General features: G+C 37.6%; 1 protein-coding gene across 1 annotated transcript in view; it reads left to right on the top strand.

Annotated features, from left to right (window-relative positions):
- Positions 1-21,658, top strand: part of IMPG1 (interphotoreceptor matrix proteoglycan 1) — a 50,079-nt gene that overhangs the window by 9,752 nt on the left and 18,669 nt on the right. The window contains exons 2-12 of the mRNA XM_057368683.1: positions 2,191-2,424; positions 5,251-5,417; positions 5,615-5,643; positions 7,987-8,051; positions 9,065-9,150; positions 10,175-10,321; positions 11,597-11,655; positions 13,383-13,403; positions 14,806-15,059; positions 16,493-16,569; positions 17,434-17,935. Coding sequence (XP_057224666.1) covers positions 2,191-2,424; positions 5,251-5,417; positions 5,615-5,643; positions 7,987-8,051; positions 9,065-9,150; positions 10,175-10,321; positions 11,597-11,655; positions 13,383-13,403; positions 14,806-15,059; positions 16,493-16,569; positions 17,434-17,935 — 1,641 coding nt within the window. The remainder of the gene's footprint in view (positions 1-2,190; positions 2,425-5,250; positions 5,418-5,614; positions 5,644-7,986; positions 8,052-9,064; positions 9,151-10,174; positions 10,322-11,596; positions 11,656-13,382; positions 13,404-14,805; positions 15,060-16,492; positions 16,570-17,433; positions 17,936-21,658) is intronic.

Raw genomic sequence — 21,658 nt, 5'->3', positions numbered from 1 at the left:
TCTAGTATTTCAGTCTGCTTTGAGATTTCRATGGCCTTGGATCTTCTTCTTTCATCCCTTATAACATTCAAATAACTCTGTGTCTCAACTGATTCAGTGTTTGGCCACTTGTGGTTTCTGGTGAACCCAACAATGTGTTATAACAGGGGAAATTCCTTTTATGCAGTTTATGGTTCATGACCTGACCTTAATGTGGAAAAATTACTTCCATTTCATTTAATGTCAAAYATTATATGACTGTATCATTATATTAAATTTCTTTCCAACAATTAGGCAGTTATAGGTCTACAGGYCACTGTGTCGGACAAGCATTAAAAAATAGTAACAATCACCTATTGCCTTTTTTTTGATAACTTCCTTTCTTACAGATAATATTTATCGTGATTGTACAGTTGACATTTTCCTTATCAGARTAGCACCTATCTCAAAATGTAGATGCTACTACCATGATTTCTACACAGCAAACATTGGATGKTCATTTGGAAATAAAATAAGAACTGAGACTTAGGTAGATAGACATATATTTATGTCTATTGACACACATGGTAGGAAGCTTCCCATTCTTCATTTCATGTACTATTCTTTTTATAAAAGAACATTTTCAATTATTTTTGTCTTATCATTTATCTGCCCACTTTTCTTTAAAAATTTAATTAACACAGTTCCAAAATGTCAAGATAATGTGGTTTTATCCTCCCTTATTTTCTTTTGATTTGCCTAAGAACAGGATAATTAGTATTATGTGCAGCATGACATTTCTTCTTTCCCCAGCAAACTGATAACTTTTTACACTTTCTGATAGTGCTASTCCTACCAAACTCATTCCTTTTTAACCCTTTAATTTCCCTTTATTCTTCCATTAAAAGCTTTTAAACCATTTTTCAAAGTAAATGAATCAATTTCAATGAATCAAGTAAATCAATTTTCATTTGATTCATCAGGATTCAAGAACACATATCTTGCTTAAAATTTTCTAATTCTTTCAAAAGTGCCTTCTGCTTATATTTTTCTTCATTTTTCATCTTTAGTGACTGTATCAAATGTATGAAAAGGCAACCAAAAAGGGTTTTTACATATTTACTTTAACATGTTTAATAGTATGTATGTAAAATTTTGGAAGATAATCTAAAAGATACTCATTGCTCCTGTCTCCTGTCACATGATCCTGCTAAAGGCTGTATTTCAGCTCATTTAAAAGTGTGGTTTACATGCTATTTTTATCATTAACCKTTTTACATTAAACTTAACTGCTATGTCATGTAACATTGCAACACAAATACTAAGTGAAACCAGATGAGTCCTGAATTTTTGTGATGGGGGCTCCATTTTTCATAACTGAATAGCTTCATAAGTTAAATTTAATCCTAGATCTTCAATTCCTACTYACTGACTTCAACTTTTTCTACTGTAGCTGTTCAACTTTGCCAGGAACATTTAAAGATATATTGAAATACAATGCCAGAGAGTTCACAAACACCAACCATGAAGTTGCAAAGAAACAATGATAGTCTGTTCTGGTTAATACTCCAGATTATGTGAGAGAAGGATAAAGGAGTGCACTATGGAGCAAAAGAGAGAGACTGAAAACAGCTCTCTCTTTTCCCAAAGGCAATAAAACTCCTGTTCAACTTTTGAAAGTTTCAGAGTCTGATTCTTGGGATAGCTTCAAGACCATGAACCTGAGCTGAAGGGAGATGTCCCTTRAATCCCAAAGAGAAGATAAGATTTGAAAGATTTGAGGTGCAACTATTTCTCATTCGACTTATCTGCTACTGTAGACATTACTTATCATTGTACTGAAAATTTCCCTACAGGCAATATGTTCACAAATGAGATGCTGTAGAACAAAGTTCATGCAGTTAAGTTTCTTCTGTGGATATAATCAAAAGTCACTTTTGAAAACAGGATTTAGAGCTTCTGAAACTTTTACCCTATGTGTCCTGGGGTCACGTGTTGACGTACAAGGAAATTAGTTACCAGGTCTCTTGAGCCTCAGTTCCCCYATATGGTCACAGACCGCTTCTCCTCAGCACAATATTTCACTCAGTGCATTGACCCCACTATAACGTAACAAAAAGAACTCTCAAGTTCATGTCCTTTTTCCAGACCTGAAYTTGCATTGGATACCTACTGCCTAAGTAAAGTATGCTTATCTACATGCTTGGGGTTTTTTTTTATTATTTTTTACAGAAATTCCTAATAAAATAAACCGTGCTGAAGCCAAACATCTTGCAGACACCTCAGGGTCAGACAAAACAGAAAGAACAACAAAGCGGTCCAGGATATCAACCATAAGGCGGATATTYGACATGGCAAAACACCGAACAAAGAGGTCGTCCTTCTTCTCAACTGGTGTGAAAGTTTGCCCWCAAGAATCAGTGAAGCAGATTCTAGCCAGTCACCAAGCTTACTATAGATTAAGAGGTAAGATGATTATTGTAGTATGTACGTCCTCCTTCAAAGTCTTTCCGTTAATTGAGGAAACACAGTAATTTTCCAGAATCTTGTTCTTCACCATTAGACAGTGCATGTGCTATTTGCTTTATGCTTTATTTTTACATAGATAATCAAGCATTACATGTGCATCAGCAGGGTTCGAGATAGACAGTTACCAGAAGAAAATAAAACAATGCATTCAAAGGACTAATGAACTCAGAGTAATTGCTCAGTAATCTAGATTGGCTGAACATGAAGAARAAATTGTGCTTGCACTGGTGTCTAAAGATGTACCACCTTTCTCAAAAGAGCAGTTACCATCATTGCTGCTCAGAATGAATAGCACCAGTTTAAGACAAGTAATGGAATTATTAAATGGTCATTGCACAAATACGCTGGTGTATCTGTAGTTATATTAAATCTGTGTCAGTGTTGGTATGCAATAAACACTGAGATAATTGCCAGCAGGTCATGAAAAGAAATGAGGGCAGAAGAAATATTTGAGACATTTTTAAAATTAGACCTTCTCAACTAGGTCAGTCCCTCCCCAGCTCCTTTTTTACCTCTGTTGCCTATAGAAAGCCTATAGATTTACCATTCCAATTTTTGGTCCAATTTTCTCTCTTCCTTCCTCTCCCCCTCCCAGTGTTTCATTCTGTAGCTGTTCCATTTTKTATTAGAAAAATGCATATATTTGCACTGCAGTTAGACAATACAAAGCTAATTCTAAAACCTAGTCAGAATTTCTGGGATGCAACTATCTAAGGCAATGTCTACTCCCTAAACAYCTTTGCTTATATATTTTTCATTTATATCAGACTCCAACCATTCACAGTCATCTGTGTAACTTGGCTGCTCCTGAGCTCTCTTTCAGGGAACCARCTAGTTCCCTCTGAAATGAGACCTGGATGTAAAACTGTAAAAATTTCACTCCAGCAGCCACTTGCTCCAGGGAGTGTGAGAGAACTACATCAATGTCTGTAGCTATTCCTATAGATAAAAAAGTATTTGATATCCATTGCAGCATCCAATGGGGATTAGACAGAARTCTGACATCAAAAGTCTGGCAGATGCAGATCCAAAAAAATTTCTTAAATAGAAATTAATCCTGAAATTCCCTGATTACATCCCAGCTTGGACTGAAAACAAGCTATCATTAACCTGAACTCAAAAAACTGCAACTATGACCCTTTCATTTAAAAAACTGAATATGACACTAACAGCTTTTTGGAGAGCAGCACATCATCTGGGATATTGCAGTCTCTAAGCCTTGTAATGCAGGAAGGTTTAAACTTATACTCCTTTTACCCAGCAGCACCCTACAATCACAAAATTTTCTAAGCAGTGTCATGCAGTTCTTCAACTGAAACTGGGGTACTTCCCAAAAAGCAAGCAACAAAACATGTCTCTGCAGCTGAACATTCATAAAAAGGTGATTCTGATCCCTTGAACAACTGCATATTTTCCATTACCATGTCTTTCATTAAAACCTCAAAAAAAATTTCCTTCAAGGAATCTTGAGCAGAACTTCTGATAAAGACTTCTGTCCTCCCAGATGAACATGTTCATTTATCTGATTAAACTGATAAATGGAAAAAAAAAATGGGTACACTTGAAAATGTGGTGATGCAAGCATCATCCTTGAATCTGTAACCACAGTACAAGTCTTCATGGAAAGGTTATCTGGTAGCTGTGCTGGGGCCTTAGAGCCTGTACCCATCTGTGGGRCATTCTTACCTTCATTTTGTTTTGGAGATGCACTTTCAGGTCTGTTCTTTTTTCTGTCTAAAGCCTTGGAGATTACTTCCCCCCTCCAAGTCCCATGAAACATTTGTAACTGCAATAGCACTGTGAATCATATCAGTACTCTAGAGAATTTTTCTGCTGAGAAAAATTAGACGATTTTATTCTTTTTTACATATATATGTATTCTATGCTTCCAGGGATGAGCACACAACAAAAAACAGCTCAGATACAGGAGCTCAGACAGTTGCTGTTGGATACTTGAGCCTACTGTGACCCTGTGTCAACTCTGAAATAACCCACCATAGCTTAGGTCAACATGAGGACAGTCCCTTATGTGGGGCAAACTGGGAGAACACATGCGATCAGCTACAATGCCTCCTCAACTGGTCATGTGCCACGTTTATCTGCTAACTGGATTACTTACCATCAGATGCTGTAGCTTTATTCAGCAGTTACTGCTCAGGAAAACAAATGCCAGAGAATTGCAAAAAAGAAAAAAAAAATAAATATAGAAAGTAGTTTTAATAATTAGTTCATAATAAATAAATCTCTTCAAAAGATAGCCTGTTCCTTTTTAATAACCTGACCACATCTGCTCCACATGCAGCTGCTCTGCTGGGAGGGCAGGTCGTTCCTGAGGTATTATTGAGGGGCCCTAACACAGCTAGGTGAGTACATCCCTACAGCAAGTTTAGAGTATACCTAGAGAAACTGACTGCTCTAATTGCAGAGACACCAATATTTTAGATAATGCAGATAATGAACTCACTCTAAGCCAAAGTAGGTATCAACTACTGAAAATAAATGTCCCATCCCACAGTAATGAGCTTCGCAAAGTAAAGTGCTATAGGCAATAACTTTTAAATTACTAGAGAGCTTTTGTTAAAATGGTTTTTCTAATAAGTTTGAAAATGCCCTTCTCTAAAAGAATTTTTAACCAAGATTTTGAAGAAGTGTGTTCCTTCACCTTGAGTGATGAATGCATAAACACCAAATCACTTTTAAAAGGCTTTCAAGTTTACTCTTTGGTACAAAGCATCCATCCCCAGCCTCYTTCTTCTTATTCAGTTTGCCAGGAAGCTGTGTGGGAAGCCTTTCGTATTTTTCTGGATCGGATTCCTGATACTTCTGAATATCAGAACTGGGTTACTGCCTGCCAGAAGGAAACCTTTTGCATATTCGACATTGGGAAAAACTTCAGCAATTCCCAAGAGCACCTGGAAATAATTCAGCGGGTAAGGACTACTGACATCTGTTTAGAAATTGGGAGAGATTTCAAAATCCCTCCCCACCTGCTTATTTAAGAGCAAAGGAAAAGGAGGGGGCRTGTCTTAGAAGGAAAACATAAAAGTATAGTAAACAAAAGAGCTAACAGGCTCAATGGTTGGATACACCCACTAGTAAAATGCTGTTTTTCTTAATCTTTTTGCAGCGAGTAAAACATAGAACCTTCCAGGAAAGGTAAGTAGCACAAGTAGAACCTTGCCACTTGATGTTACCTCCTTCTTTAAAAAGATATTTGTAGATGTGTGTGGATGTGAGCAGATATTCAAATAGCACTGTGGCGTATTTGGTGTGTGCTGTGAGAGRTGTGTACACTGCATGTATCATAGGACACAGTGATTGAATCACAAATAATGGATGTGGCCAAATGTCTGAGTTACCTGCTCATTTCTAGACAGCACTGAATGTTTTCTCAGACTAATGCGAGCACAAAACCCTGACAGAGACATGGCTTGGCWTTAGGCTAGTGTTGATTGGGAGTATGACAAAAGTTGTTGAAACTCTCAAAAGGAAAGTCAGAGAGCTTAACAAATGTTTAACTGAGAGACTACACCAAAAATAACATGAAAAAATATATGCCTTCACTTTAGATTTCTCCTGTATTTTTATACAGCATGACAGTGTTAACTAATGTGATACTTCATTCTGTAAACTCTTCAGAATAGGTATGCTCCTGGCAATGTTCAAAAGTCTGAGAATGGCAAGATTGAAGCCACCATACTGAACTCTGTTTCTCTGCATTCTCTAGTGCAGCCAGATAAATCATTGCCCACAACTTCTGACTGATGTATTTTTCTTTCAAATTTTCCCTGATTTTCAGAAGATTTTTCAGGAAAATAATCTTTTCCATTCATAAGTTACACTGTCTCCTGATCACAGAGGTATTATGTACCTTAATTCATTCTGACATGGGAGATCTGACATATTTTTAATAATGTAGGGCCTAATTAAASTCCCCTGGAAGTCCAAAGGGAGGTCTTTTCATTCCTCCTAGTGCCAGCAGCAGCAGAAAGGCATTAAGTGAGGTGACTGATCCCAGAATTCTTATGATCYCTGTGAACAGTACTGTTTTCCCTAGACACAATCCAGAAGGTGAAGTAAATTCTATGAAATTGCTTTTATTTTAGCTGGAAATACAGACAGCAATGATTGTGCATGGTTGGACTTCATCTTTCCTACTTTGTGGCTTTGTATCTTCCATAGATGCCATGCAGAGAAATCAGTCTCCAATGATAGATACAACACATAATTAGACAGCATTGTGAAAACATTAAAAATAATACTTTCGTTTTCACCGTGCAAGGTATGCAGTGGGTGTGGTAAATCAGTTGTCACTCACATTCCTTGTTTATGTTGTTAAACATCTAGTTTGTTCCTGTACAGAAATGCAGCTCAGACATCTTTTCTGTCTATGCTACAAGCTTTGCGTTAACATCRGTTAACATCACACTACCCATTTTCAGAGCTCTGAGTTCTTTCACTCATATCAGCTTTCACAAATATTCCATCTGTATGCACTGTAGAAATTTTGAGGAGTTATACTTCACTCCCCAGTTTCAGGAGAGAAAAATCTCAAAATGTCCCTTAGAAGACTCTTATCTAAGAATCTAAATTTTTCCTAAAGCTACAAATGAATAGTAATTTGGTTTTAAGGCTGTGGAATAATTTCTGTTCTAAGTACAAGAATCTTCATCTGTTTATTTTTAAATCTACTTAAATACTATTGCTGCTTTTAGCAGATAGTAAAGATATCTGCTATATAGATATAGCAGGCAAGATAACAGTAGCTATTACAAATGTATTCATCAGCACATGACTGTACAACTTAAAACAGAAAATAACATCATCAAAACAAAACCAAATCCTGTGATATATCATCCCTACCACATTCTCACTTGAGTTTTTAGCTGTCTTCCTTGGGCACCGTGGTATGAATTAACCTGTGAATATTACATCCAGAAGCAAACATTAACATTTCTAAAACATCTCAAAATAATCTGGATCCAGGAATCTGATTTGATACTATCATTATTTGAAAACATCCTTATGGTATTATAAYGCAGGCTGACAACTGAAAAACAAGCCCACCCATTATTTTCTCACACCACAAGCTCTCACTGAACTACCTTGATAGGATAACAAACAGCAAAGGAGAGAGAGGTTGGTTCAGACAATGTACAAGAAGTCGTGCTTCCATTTTAGACAATGGTCAACCCTTCATTATCTTCAAAGAGGAAAAAAAAACCAGTCCCAGTGCACTGTGATCCCAACCCTTTGGTGGCATTGATAAAATCTGTCATCTCATGAGCAGATTCCTGACAGGACTGGTAGTCCCTATGCTATTCCACTGCCTGTTTAATCAGGTCACAAAATATCCCATTGGAGATAACCTCTCTCACTTAAAATACAATTAATATAGGGGTAATTTATATATATAAATATATATATATATATAATACTTTTTTCATTACCAGTACAATATGCAGATAATTTAATCACTCATTTCATTTYGATTGATAGGAAAGATGAAATATCCGCAGAGAAAACAGGCAAAAAGGTGGAAGATGTTCCCTCTGTTTCTACAGGTAAAATCATATCTGCTTGTTGTGTTTCTGACCATTAAGTAAAATTGGCAAGATCAATGACCTTAGGTCTTAGAAGGCTCTAATTTAATGAATATTATAGAAGTTCATTGGAGTAGAGTGAAAATGTTTTAGCAAAGCAATCTTTGAGAAGTKATTTTTTTTTCTCTTTACAACATCTTTGCTACTCAAATGTTGCATTCCAAATTTGTCTTTAAATGCACCTGTTTTCCTAGTTTCAAACTTAGATCGTATAGAGTTAATTTTTCTTGATTTACAAAAAGGCATTTAGAGTGTCAGTTGCTGCATTTTGTTAACCAGAATAAGTGAGGTAAATAAAGACTGACAAGCAAGAACGTGAGAGGGGTGGCAAGACAATAAATTGATCAGATTATTACAATTAGACTTGCCAATCTGTTTGTGCACTACAATTCTTTAAAATAATATTARCATTTCATGCAGTGATAGAAATCTGGAAATATGATCATTTTGGTTCAAGGAGAAACCACACGTATTTTTTTTTTGAGGGCCAAGTATGAGAGAATCTTATTGGTATGGACTTCCAGCATTGTAATTTTRCCTTTAGGTGGAAAACTCTGTCAAAGGCTCTTGTTACTTTAAATTGAGCCCTAAAGAGTAGTGGCTGTCATGGAGACAAAGATCTCAGTTGGCAAAATTAAGCTTAGACATTTAGTGATACATGATGTGGTAGGACAGGAAACGGTCAAATATTATTAACTCACACAATTCCATTGATGCGGGGTCAGTGCCTGTTTTGCCTTCAGTCACACACGAGCTACACTACCAATATTTGACCTGGAAAAAAGGCTTTCTGGTAAAACAGAGCAGCTTTACCCACACCCTCAGGCATGGCCACCTTCCACTGGCACAGGCTGGTGTTTGAACACACCCTGCCAAAAGAAAGCGGCTCCAGTGAGCTGACACCTGACCAAAGGGGAAGACTTTTGATGTRCAAACTGTTCTTTCCTGACTTTTCTTTCACCCCCTCCCCACAGGTGCTCCTGGCACACCTCTGTCTCCATATGCTCCTAATGGCACATTGCTCAACGAAATTGTTAATGACACCAAGACTCCTGTCAAGGTGAGGGCAGCCTGTGTTCCTACCYGCTTTTTCACTCACCTTTTCCTTTTCAGCTCAGCTAGCAGGAAAGAGGGAGAAGCCTTATAAACTGTGCTTATAAATCACCAGTGCTGCCCTCTGTTCAGCTGGCAGGACTGAAGGGGTTTATTAGCATGTATTATATACTGGAGTAGGCCATGATGCTTCTTGAGTATGTAATAGAAAGTATGAAAGCAGTCAGCTCTTAGGCAGCTTTCATTGTTTTAAGGGGTCTGTTGCCCACTTTGCACCATTTTATAACCTTCTTCATTAAATAATGCCAAAAAAGCATACCTGCAGGGCTTTCCACGACACAGGAGATAGGACTGGACCTTCCTTGCCTTTTTCTACCCAGCCAGATGTCAGAGTGCTCTCCACTGCTGTCTCTCCCGCAGCACTGGAGGCTGACCCCCTGCACTTTTACAGCTCCTGCTGTAGAAAAACCTCTGGGAGAGGTGGGTGGGTGTTGGGAGGGGCTGTTGTTTTCCCTGTCCTGGGTGTTGTGGTCTCAGGATACATGTGTGGCCTCACAGTTTAGGGAAATGCTGGAAATAATGTTGGGAAGCAGCAAAATAAGGGCACTTTTAACAGCAGTAAAGTCAGCTGCATAAGAAAAGTGCATCATGGGTAGGGATAATGCTATTTTATTATAAGAAAAAGATAAATGCAAACTTCTGACTATGAAACAGCTGTGTGAACTTATGATAATGGAACTAAATCTAGGTAACAGCCTCTGCAAGAAAGGCTTGATTCTCTTCATCTTCATTTATGCATATCAAAGGCAACTCTCAAATTACAGTAAAAGAAATGTGTCTGCAAAACCAGAAGAATTAAGCCAACAGATATGTCTAGGAACTTTCACCTTTTATAGAATATAGTTCAGAAAGTTATTTTGGGGATGGACTTAAAAGGAACCTTTCTGCCTATTAAATAGTGAAGAGGGAGAGGGGGAGGAAAATACTTTGTTTTATTTCTTCATTTTTTGTCCTTTCCTTTTCTGTTTCAGGACCTGGGAACAAATGCAGTCCCTGAACTGCCTGTGGAGCAAATGGTGGAATTCAGTGTCACTCTCACTGATCAGGAGTACACAGCTGAACTCAGTGATCCCAGCTCCCCAGAGTACCAACAACTAGCTGCCAAATTCCAGCTACAGGTAGGGAGGCTTAGTGAATGCAAAAATGTTAACTTTGCACCTTGGCTGAGGTTCATACTATGAAATTACCTTCACCATGAAATAGAATTAGCATTTACTGCCCTTGCTTTAAACAGGCGATTCTCATTCTCTCAAGACCTTCACATTTCCTTCATGTACAGTGTCAGCTTTTCCCCTCATTTAAGCCATCTGTTCAGCCACCAAGCTAACAAGCCAACRTCTTTGACAGCAGCAGAGCCTCAGATAAGTGATGAACAGAATAACTTTAGGAATATTGTTCAGGCTTAATCAGGAATTCATGGACAGCACTTTACCATAATTTAATTTCTCCAATAAACCTAATGAGAACTGTAATGTAAATGTTAAAAGTAATTAGCTACTGTTGTCTGAACTATTCTTCAAAGGACATACACTCATTGTGCATTACCATAGTTTACCTAAGAATTGGAACAGCTGTGGTATTTTCCTATAATTAATAATATTAACTGAATGTTCAGCTATCAGTTTAAGTGATAGCAGTTAATGTCTTGAGGCTCCCAAAAGGTTTTCTTAGTAAAATTAACTAAAGCTTCTCATCAGCTTCGTGAGCATTCCTTAGTGGAAGCTATTTCACTTTCCTGATTCAGTTCCAGACATGTAGAAAAATGGTGAAAGATGAGTTGGCAGAGCTGACAAAAAATGGTTTCTCTGAAGATTTCCAGCATTACTCTCAAACAGAAGTGCTGCAGACATTGTTACTACATTTATAATGCCTCTTCCATTCAAAGCTATGTAATTATACTTGGGTAACATTAGAATTAAAAATGTATTGTTATTCTGTTTGTGCAAGCAGTTATAACTGTTTAATTTCTAAATGATCTCTCTAATAATCTAAACCCATCTGCAGTTGCTTAATATCTCTAAGTAATTAACAATTTACAGGTGACTTGAACCACAAAATTATTCATGAACCAAAACTGCTGGAAATGAGAAAAACATTTGATTCATGTTGGTTTACTTGCTCTGTTATGAAATAGATTATCATTTATTTGCATAATTACATTACTAAGAAAASCAATATTCTGTGTTTCTTTTTGCCTATTAACAGGTAATACAACAAGTATCTGCAAAGCAAATACTGTTTTAAGCTGAGAAATTATGGTACTAAAAAGAGGGCAATYGAGACTGTTTCCTAAATCCCCTTTTGAAATATGAAAAATATTGTCTAGGTAGTCAATTTGTGTTTGCTTTTTAGTCATAGATCTTATGCAGAAATTTTTTTATGGTTTTCAATAGATGAGGAAAATATTTGAGAAACTTCCAGGATTCAAAGAAATCCGCGTTTTAGGATTCAAGTAAGTAAGAAAATTGGACTCTCTTTTTTGTTGGCTCCTAAGGTTCTGTTCTTCCTTCTTGTCCTAAAAAAAATTGAGACCTGTAGAATAGTGGCGTGTGTACTGCTGTAAACAGAAGGCAGTTTTATGGGAATAACATAGGGACAATATGACAAGAAGTGCAAACACATCCCAAGTGATGCTATGAGCTTTTGAATTTCTAAGTAAAAGTTGTTTTGATTTCCTGAAGCTTGAAKGATAAAATAAATTCTTTGAATTGTTTGATAACAACCCTGTATTAGGACTTTTTTGAATGACAAGATAAAGAGAGGTAATAGTGTGATTATTTAGGTGACAGCTTTTCTGTRTGTGGTCCCTGCACCCTTCATAAGTCAGTGACGGTGCCTTGGCAGGAGAAGGTTGCAGGAGGATACAYGTTCACACATATAAAGTTTTTATCAATAGTTGTTTCTCAGGTCTTTCAAACAATTAAAAATGTTTCATTTTTTCAGTAAATTTGTGTTCAGTCTTGCCATTTCTTCTAGTTTTAACTTCTTTGTGTGTTTACTCCTTATACAAGCTCTTGTGTGCTTTTTTAATAGAGAATCTGTAGGGGAAGGGGAACACATTGCAGAAAGAATCAAATGAAAAACAAATTAATAGTAAGAAACTAAAGAGCAAGAAAAAAACCCACAAATTTATGTGGTCTTGTGGCACAGAATCAGGAACATTCAGTACTTCTAGCAATATTGAATACATATTGAAGAACACTCTTATTGCAATGCAGTTTTAGACAAGGGTATCCTTCTTCCTAGCATTTCTTTCTGCAAAAATTGCTGGGAAAAAGGAGAGAGAGAAGAAAAACAGCCTGCAAATAGTTCTTTACTTTTTTTTAATATTGAAATTGATAAAACAAAAAGCCACCTACTGCAGTATAAGCAGAGAAAAATCTGTAGTAGCATCTCATAGTTACAACTTGCAATAATTAAATTCTTTCAGTTGTGACTCCAGGAGGGCTGAGAGATCCATTTTGGTTYCATATTTTGAATTTAGCTGATACAAAAGAACATTGATCAGTGCAGAAGACCAGGACTGATTACCATTACCTAGAAATTTCATTAGCTCCTGGGAGTTACAGATCAGCAAAGATGGGTGCTGCTGTCCGTTCTGCCTCAGCCAAATTGCTCCATACAATAGCAGCATTTCCACAAGGCAATGTAGAGGAACAACCTCATGGGTATTTTGGAGAACTCACCAGGGAACATTCTATACAAAAGTTGAACATAGGCACATCCTCCAGAGGTAATTAATCTTCAAGTCACCCCTGAGTCTAGAGTAGGCATCATGTGTGGTAACCATGATCATGGCAACTKCTGCCACAGGAGTCCAGTGCCACCACAGAGATCAGCAAAGACAGGGCTCAAATTGCACCATCAGACGAGGGAAATGGGAAGGCTGATGTTTCAAACTGCCATGGTAAGGCAAAATTCCTCTTTCCCCACAAAAACCATGGTGATTCCGATTGTTTGGAAGAGGAAAAATGAACTGATGGAGAGTAGACTGTCATTTTCACACAGAGATAAAAATGATAGATRACATATAGAAGATAAGACAAATGGRAGATAAGAMAAATTGTCAAAAGATGGTTGTGATGTGTGTGACWGAACAATTTACCAGTATAAATGAATCTTTGTTTTTCTTTCTTTTGCAATCCTTTCTCGTGCTCTTTCTTCTGTGATGAAATGAAGACAGAAGAAGGAGAAAGATGGGTAATGTTTCTGTAATTCTTAATTAATAGCTTTATAGACTAATTATAATCATTATGATTATTAATAATTTTATGGTGTACATAGATTAATCAGTAAATGTCCTTTATCTTGATGTGGCAAAATGAATCAATTGTGTTCTGCCTAAGTACAAAATCTGTGATATAAAGTGTCAGGGACAGCTTTTACTTTAATCTGAAYGGTTCATGTAATCAAATTTTGTCAGGATGTCTCTGAAGGAAAGAAAATGCTTGACCTAAGAAAATTCACATTTAGGTGACAAAAGATTTATATCAGCCATGTGCTAAGTGAAAAATAAGGAGGGAAACTTTATATTCAGATTTTCATTTTCGATCTGCTCYTTCCTGGCTGTATTCCCATGTACAGAATAATATTTCCAATAAGTATGTAGAATTTGATTTGTTTTCTCCATTATCAAGCCAGATGGAATAGCAAAGAGACCAGTTACAAGCTTGATAAAATTCAGGGAGCTTTTGCCTTGTGATACAAACAGCTACAGAGTCKATTGGTGTTGCTGCTTTAAAGTGCTATTGGGGAATAATTTGTCTAGCAGTTTCTCAGAGTTTCTCTTTTGCTCATGCTTTAAAAGGAAGAATTGTCTAATGTGTTTCCTGAATTCTTGCAATGTCATATAAATGCAAATACATAGCAAATACTAGATAAAGTGAAATCCTCTCTACAGTTGTCTGATATTGGAAAAAAGTAATGTAGTGGAGTAGAAAAGTTTGCAATGTAGTTACTATTTTTCATTTAATTAGGTGAATTTAACGTGTGAAAAATGGTGTATGAAAAATGGTGGACATTTGAGACTCCTGTTAAACATGAACATTTAGGGAGAAGCCCATTCAGACTTGGAAAGGCCAATTCCCATTGTGAAAAAATAATTTGCTTGCCACATTAGCTTACTGTTCTTTGAAAAAAGAGAAAAAAAAAAGTCTCCGTTGTAAGAAGATTTTTGCTTATCTGCAGTTTTATGAACTTTCTAATCCTTTTTCATAGGCTCCTGAATAATTAATGTGTGATTATRGCTTCTAATAAYRCCAGCGTGCATTTATAGCTGTTTGAATTAGTAGTCAATTACTTCACACTACATTAYCAGTTCTACAGATTTCTACAGATTAAATCAGATTATGTTAGAAGATTTTTTCAATTTTCTTCAATATGGGAATTTTTATTAAAATTAGCATAGGAAAAAAAAAAAACCTGGTTAGGTGAAGAAAAAGTAATTTGAAAGTGGCAGTCTCATTAGAAAGAAGTAAATCTGCATTATCCTTACAGAAGATAACATGCTGTGGTTGCTTATTTGTTTGTTTATGTGTAAAATCAGTTCTCAACCAGTGACTGGTTTTGCTGCAAGGGACTGTTTGGCCTTTTCCCCTCGCAGGTCCAGCAGCACCGTAGCACGATACGTGGTGAACTTTGAGAGAGACGGCTCAGAATTCAGAGGCGCAGCAGATGACATCTCAACTATTGGATCTAATAAGGTTGAAAGCGAAAAACTTCCAATTTCTCCGGTCGAAGAGGGGGAAATATCAGCAACTAAACTTACAGTAACAGACCTTCAGCAGCTGGTTGCCACTGCCCTCCATGAAGACCAGTCCCTGCCAGTGGACCTTGGAACACTTCAGTTTACTGATGGTCAGTAAAGCAGCTGGCAGGTGCCAGGCACAAGGGTCAACCTTGCCTTTCCAAACTGAAAATTTCAATTTCAGTAAGATGTTCTTTGCTTCCCTAACACACAGTTTTCATCTCATATAGTCCATTCTGTTTGCATAGCATCCATAGGATGTAGAGAAACAAATTTTATAGCAAAATGTCTCTTCAAAATTACACAATCTAACTTCCAACCAAATTAGAGAACNTTGTTCAGAAAAATCTGGATATTTTGCACACTAAGATAATTAAGAGGAGAGAAATGAAAGAAATAATATGAATGTTCACTGTGCCATTTTAGCTTTCCTATATGGACAGTCTCTTTTCTTTAACAAGACAAAAAGTGAGGGCTGCCTCTAACATAAAATTAGCTTCCTGAAAGCTCTATCTTGGTTGTAAGCAAGCCATGTAACCTCTCAGCGACATCACAGACAGATCCTTAAAGAGCATTTGATCCCAAGATAAAATCAGTAAAGATGTGTTTCACTCACACACTGAAACACAGATGACAAGCTGGGTGTGAAAACCTCCGCAGAAGTTGAAGGTCTGCAACCTGTTTGGTAATCCAGCAAAGAAATAACCCTTTCTAGTTCATCAATGATTTTTGCAAAGCTAGCAAACTAGTTTTGGAAAGATGGGTTAAAAAGGGGGAAAATAATTTAAAATCTWTTTTCATATGTATATTTACTGAAACAACCTTAAAACGTATGCCCARTTTTAGCTATGGTGTTTCACTTGCAAACAACATTTTCTTGCAAAAAAAATTTCTCAGTTGAACTAATACTTTCTGTAAGAATAAAGTGTCATRTTTTAATGTGGATTAAAACTCCCAAGAAAAAAATTTATATAGAACACTCCAATAATATATATTTTAATCAACTTTCTCCCAGCAGTTAATTCTAATAACCAAATATAGAAAACAAGTTTGCATTCAAGTACTTTTCAGTTCTCCTCTGAGGATGTGAAGGGAGCAACTGAGCACTAAAGCCAAAACACTGACAGTAACAATGGTGTGGACTCAGGGTAAAACTGGAATGACTTTAGGCTTAATGAACACAATATAAYGAGTCATCAGAGCCCATGCAGATTTCACTGAGGGGTTCACACTTCAGRTGATTTGAAGCATTTCTCCATGGTTCAGCTCTCTCCAGACCTATCCCATTTATGCTAAACAAAGCACACAAAGAATGCTGCATAAAATCTTCGTTTTCTACATAATTGTCTGCTTGAATGGGATTGATGCCTTTTGTGTCTTAACATGGATTTTTAAAAGCAATTTTTCGATGGASAACATTTTAGTACTGTTTTTTTTTTTAACTGAGTTTGTGTTTTGATCAGTTTTCAATGTGCTGGTGATGAAGTATTCTGTTCTCTCTCTCTCGAAACAAAACAAATGKTTTTGGTTTTTGTTTTTGCAGGAACCATTRTACCACCTAGTGATTTAGATAATGATATCCAAGGTGTGGTCACTATTCCTCTGGCAGGCCCTGATTTGGTAGGTTAATACCCTTTTACATGTTTATTTATTTCTCCATAGGAAATGAAATTTAACAGTGTTAAGAGGTACAGAAATATAAAAAAAGTTTCTTATGCTAAAATAACATATCTGCCTTTTGTACATGCTGTAAAGATGAAAGTTGTATCATTATACCACAGCAGAAATACTGTTTAGAGCATTTACAGGTGAATATTACTGCTTGATTTCTTTTTTCAGTTTTAATTATAAAGTCAACAGTATCTCATCAGTTCAGYTGTGCATCTCAATAACAGAAAGAGAGACGTTTACAGGGATAGTGAAAGTCATGTTTATTTGATCATATTTGAAATTCCAGACAATGAGATTAGGATGACATGCACATGCCRAACACTTCATAGAAGCCTTCCAGTATCTGAAAGGGCCYGCARGGAAGCTGGAGAGGGAATCTTCATCAGGAATTGTAGTAACAGGACAAGCAAGGATAATGCATTCAAACTGAAKGATGGGAAATTTAAGTTAAATATACAGTAAAAACTCTTTGGTGTGAGGGTGTGAGACACTGGCACAGGGTGCCTGGGGAGGTTAAGGATGCCCCAACCCTGGCCATGTTCCAGGCCAGCAGGATGTGGCATTGAGCAGCCTGTTCTAATGGAAGATGTCACCATGGCGGGGGCTTGGAACTAGATGAGCTCTAAAGTCCCTTCCAGCCCAACCCCACCCAACCCAACCCAACCCAACCCAACCCAACCCAACCCAACCCAACCCATAATAGGATTCTGTGTTGATTTAGCTATTTGCCAGCTCATGTGGCTAAGATTATTGCCTTTTTAGCAATGAAACGCAAACATAATAATGAAAGCTTCTTTTTTAAAACTTTTTTAGGAGGAACTCCCACTAGGTTATCCCAGTCCAGCAACGGTTGATCAAAGAGGAGATGTATTTGCTGATGTATTTACAACTGAAAGCCCTGCTCTAAGTGAAGAGATAAGCATCCCTGAAGAATTTAATAATTTTATTACATCTGAACCCGATTTTCCTACCAAACCCTCCAGAGAACCATTTCAGGACAGATAYCCACACACCCAAGTTATTGCTACCGACTACCCAAGTTTCACAGTGCCTTCCAGTGYTCTGGGCATCCCTAGCAGTCCTCCAGAGCCAGAGGATTCCTATTTGCCTCCCTCAGCAGATGATTCTGCTGGCAAAGACCTGGCCACCGATGGCTACGAGTCTCCAGTGGAGCCGGCTACCGCAGGCACCTTCACCACAGAGGATCTCCTGCCTGCCCCAGGGGTGGATTATGGAGCTGAAGAGAAGCAAGAACTGACTGAAATAACAGAACCTCCTGCCCAGGAAATCGACCAAGAGAGTCTGTCTGGACAAGGTAAGACACAAGAAGTTTTTCTGTAAGAGCGGGAGAGGTACAGCTGTTGTGGCAGTATTGGAGCAGTAAGCACAYGTTTCCATTGTGACAGAAACCTTTCCTTGACAGCCAAATGTGAAAAAAGTACATTTCWGATGGCCTCTTCAGCAGAATCCTAATGCAATTTAGTTCAAGGTTGTCAAACCCAACAACAAATGCCTAAGGATAAGGAACACTTAGTATTATGTATAGAACACTAGTGTATTACATATAGAACACTTAGTGTATTATGGTAACATTTTTACAAGGCAGAGCTAAAAGACATGTCAGGAAATAAAAAATGAAGTCCTAGATTAACATAAAAAAATTGGTATTTAAAACATGGAAAGTAAATTACTTTGGGCTCTACAGACAGTTGTGGATGAYAGCAGCAAGAGCAACATGATATTATTTCTTCCAAACGAAGAGTACCATGGCTCAGAAAAGTTTACATAGCCACATGTTGAAAAACTTTTTAAAATTCCTKTTTTCTGTGTTTGTTTATTCAGTTTTATCGATGCAGTAGTGTTTTTTAGAGGCATCGATCTACATGAGGAAAAATACATAATGAATCAAAACCAGATATATAAATATGTATATACACACATATGTGGAGAAAGTCTGGATAATGCAGTCTTTCAAATGAAAAATACATGATAGACACATTTCCCACAGCTGACCCTGCAGATGAAAGAAAGTTCAGACAAAGACAGTAGGGTCAGCTTTAGGGTACAGGCTAATTAGGCTTTCTCCAGAAGAACAAAATGCCCTTTTGGACATTTTGGAAGTTTGTTCTTCCATCACCTCTGCCAGTGGCTAGAAAGCCCCAGGAGCCACTGTGGGAATTGTGTGGGGCAGGAGCCTCCACTGGCAAACCAGCAAGGGCCATGATTTGGAGGAGCTGCCCTCCATCTGTCCCAACTCTTGTCTGCTCCCTCTCCAATCCAGCTCCCTAGCCTGGCCCTAYCATCTCAGCATTAGGTCAGTAAAATTAAATTTTATTTACACTTCAAAGCGTGTTCTTCCTGTCTAAGCTGCAAGAGGTCACTATAGGCACGTGGGAGGAATTAGCTCTTGGATGAATATTCATATGTGCTTTGTCTCAGATTTTTGACTGGTTCCCTCAGTGGAAAAGCAGAGGGCAGGTAAGCACATGGCATTCAGCAGCTTTCTTTGATGTCCCCACACAGTCTCTAGGCAATACTGGAAAAATCTGCAGAGAAAAACAAACAAAAAGCAAATTCAGGGCACAATTCCAACAATATGCATTAGCTYGCACAACGACACTCAGTGTTTCTGAATCTCTAAGAATTTCATGCTCAAAGCTTCTAAGTTTGCTCCCTGCTGCAGGAAAGTTCCCTGTTCCCATAGGAGGGTCCACTCTGTCCCAGCTCCCTCCTTGCCCAGTCCTTGGCCTTTCACATCCCTCTGGTGCTCCAGAAATCTCTTGCAGAGAGAACACAACCATCAGTTCTGGACTGGGAACAGCAGCAAATGGTCACACTGTTGCTCGGTGATTTATGCACTGAATACAAACTTCTGTAGCCTTGCCTTTACACACAGAGTTCTGAAATGAGAGAAAAGCAAATACTTTATGATTAGCAGAGTAACCTAAAGTTTAGAAAAAGCACTTCGTATAAGAATCAGTTGCCAAATATTCTTGAAAATAATGTTTATGATGAAAAGTTAAAATGCAACTATTTTCAAATGTGTGCTGAGAAGTCTTGTAGTGCTACTGATATAAGCACAGCATACTTTCAAATAACATTCATTATGAYTGTGGAAAAGTGTTATATTTGCAGGATAAAAAAAAAAAGTGATGAATTTTTCATTCTATTCGCTGATTGTGTTAGGAACTTGGTGTCATAAAAACCACATAGAGTCACAKATCTACTTCCCACTTTGCTAAATATCTAAAAAAACTTGTTGCCTATCAGCTCCAAATGGCTGAAGAAAAGCAGAGTACTGACCCTTAAAACACTGCTTTTAGAAATTATTTGCTGCATATTTAGGTTAGGACCTGTCAAGCTGCAAAACAGAAAAAACTCTAGAGCTGTAAAAAAAGCCTCCTCCAAAATAAGGCATCCTATCTTGTTTCTCTTTGATGAACACAAGTTATGTCTGAAACAAGATATGGAATATGAGAATTCCATCATTATGTCTGCAGCTGAGTAGCAGAAGGAAAAAAATAATTGTTCCCTGCCTAAAAAGTAGGGATGCTGTGTTAGCAATGACTCAAAGCTGTAGTTATTATATTTTCTTTAAATCTTATAGTACACAAAGCATAGTTCATGGTTAACAGGCAGRAGAGCTGTTGAAAATCTATTTATTGAGTTTTTCAAAAGTATACTCTTTAAAACTTTTTCCTGTTTTAAAGGTTTTTTCAATTTTTCCAGTCCTGTGTGTACAGTATTTCCTGCAGTCTTTTATTTCCTTATATATTGTGTATTTCACAGAAAGTGATAGAATTCGATCTGGAAATTCAGATTTTATTAAAGTCAGCAATGTTAGCACTATTAATTTTAATATGGCAAGCAGAATCTACCTGGTACAGAATATTTCACACTTCGTTCCTGGCTGCATTTCATAGCTGCTTTTCTTAGTAATTTTTTTTTTTTTTTTTAGTCTTTAAATTGTTGTTGGTGTGAAGTGGCAAGAACTATTCAGACAGTGGTGTCTGAGGCTGGACAGAGGATTAGGGTCTAAACAGTTGTCTCAAATTCCACTGTCCTAGTTTTCAGCCATTTCCCCATTCTGCTGTCCAGAAGATGGGAGCAAATTTTCTTCATCATATGTTTAGAAAATTAAATTCACTGTTCTTTACCATGAAAGGAAGAACTGGCTACCGAAAATAACATAGTCTGAGGTTTTTTTAGGTATCAGCTCTGTTTCAGAGATTGACTTTATTGCATTGATTGTCACATGTGTGCGCTACAGGCTGGGCATCATTACAGCCTCCTGAATACTGAATGYCTGCATCCTACACCAACTCCTTTAATTGTGCCTACTTGAGGTCACCGAGCAAGTAATAAAAAAAATTCTTTCACAGCTCCCAAAAAGMTGATCAGACTCAGCCTCACACACATAAATACACACAAAGTTCTGCTTACAACACCCAGAGAAAGGAGAGCAAAACCAGGTGAGGGGTGAAGAGTCCACGAGAGTCTTTCAAGAGGTGCAAGATGGGGCTTGTCAGGCGTGGGCAGCAGTGGGAGGGATGAGATGAGCCAGGAGCAGGGCTGAGGCTCTTTTCAGACAGTGCTGTGATGGTGCAATTGTGCACAGTGGAGCTGTCTGTGGGCAGCAGAGAGCAGGGAGGGTTAGACAGCTGTGATGGCCACATGGTGATGGCCACTCCACCCCCTGCACTGGCCCAGAACCACCAGGAAGCTGCCAAGCACTCCTCAAAGTAAGGCTGCTGTTCTGAGATTTCACAACAGAAGAAAGATAAACCTTGGCACAAATTTCCAGAGCTCCTATTGAAACGTTCTGAAATGCTTGCATCAGATATCGCCATTTCAAGATCTGACTTCTCAAAARTATTTTTCTTTGCTGTATCATCTTTAAAATCTTGTCTATCTCTATGTTCCATTTACAACCAATCCAAAACACCAAAGCTTTTTCCCCCTATGTCTGAGATTATATCTGATCACTTTTCTCTAGCCTTCCTCTTTCTTCTTCATGTTTTTACCCTTCTGGAGTTAA

Source organism: Malurus melanocephalus, unplaced genomic scaffold (assembly GCF_030028575.1).
Source record: "Malurus melanocephalus ecotype Western Australia unplaced genomic scaffold, MMel_1.1 scaffold_4, whole genome shotgun sequence".
In the NCBI taxonomy this organism is placed as follows: Eukaryota; Metazoa; Chordata; class Aves; order Passeriformes; family Maluridae; genus Malurus; species Malurus melanocephalus.
Note: the sequence above shows the minus strand (reverse complement) of the source record. Positions and strands in the feature narration are given on the sequence as shown.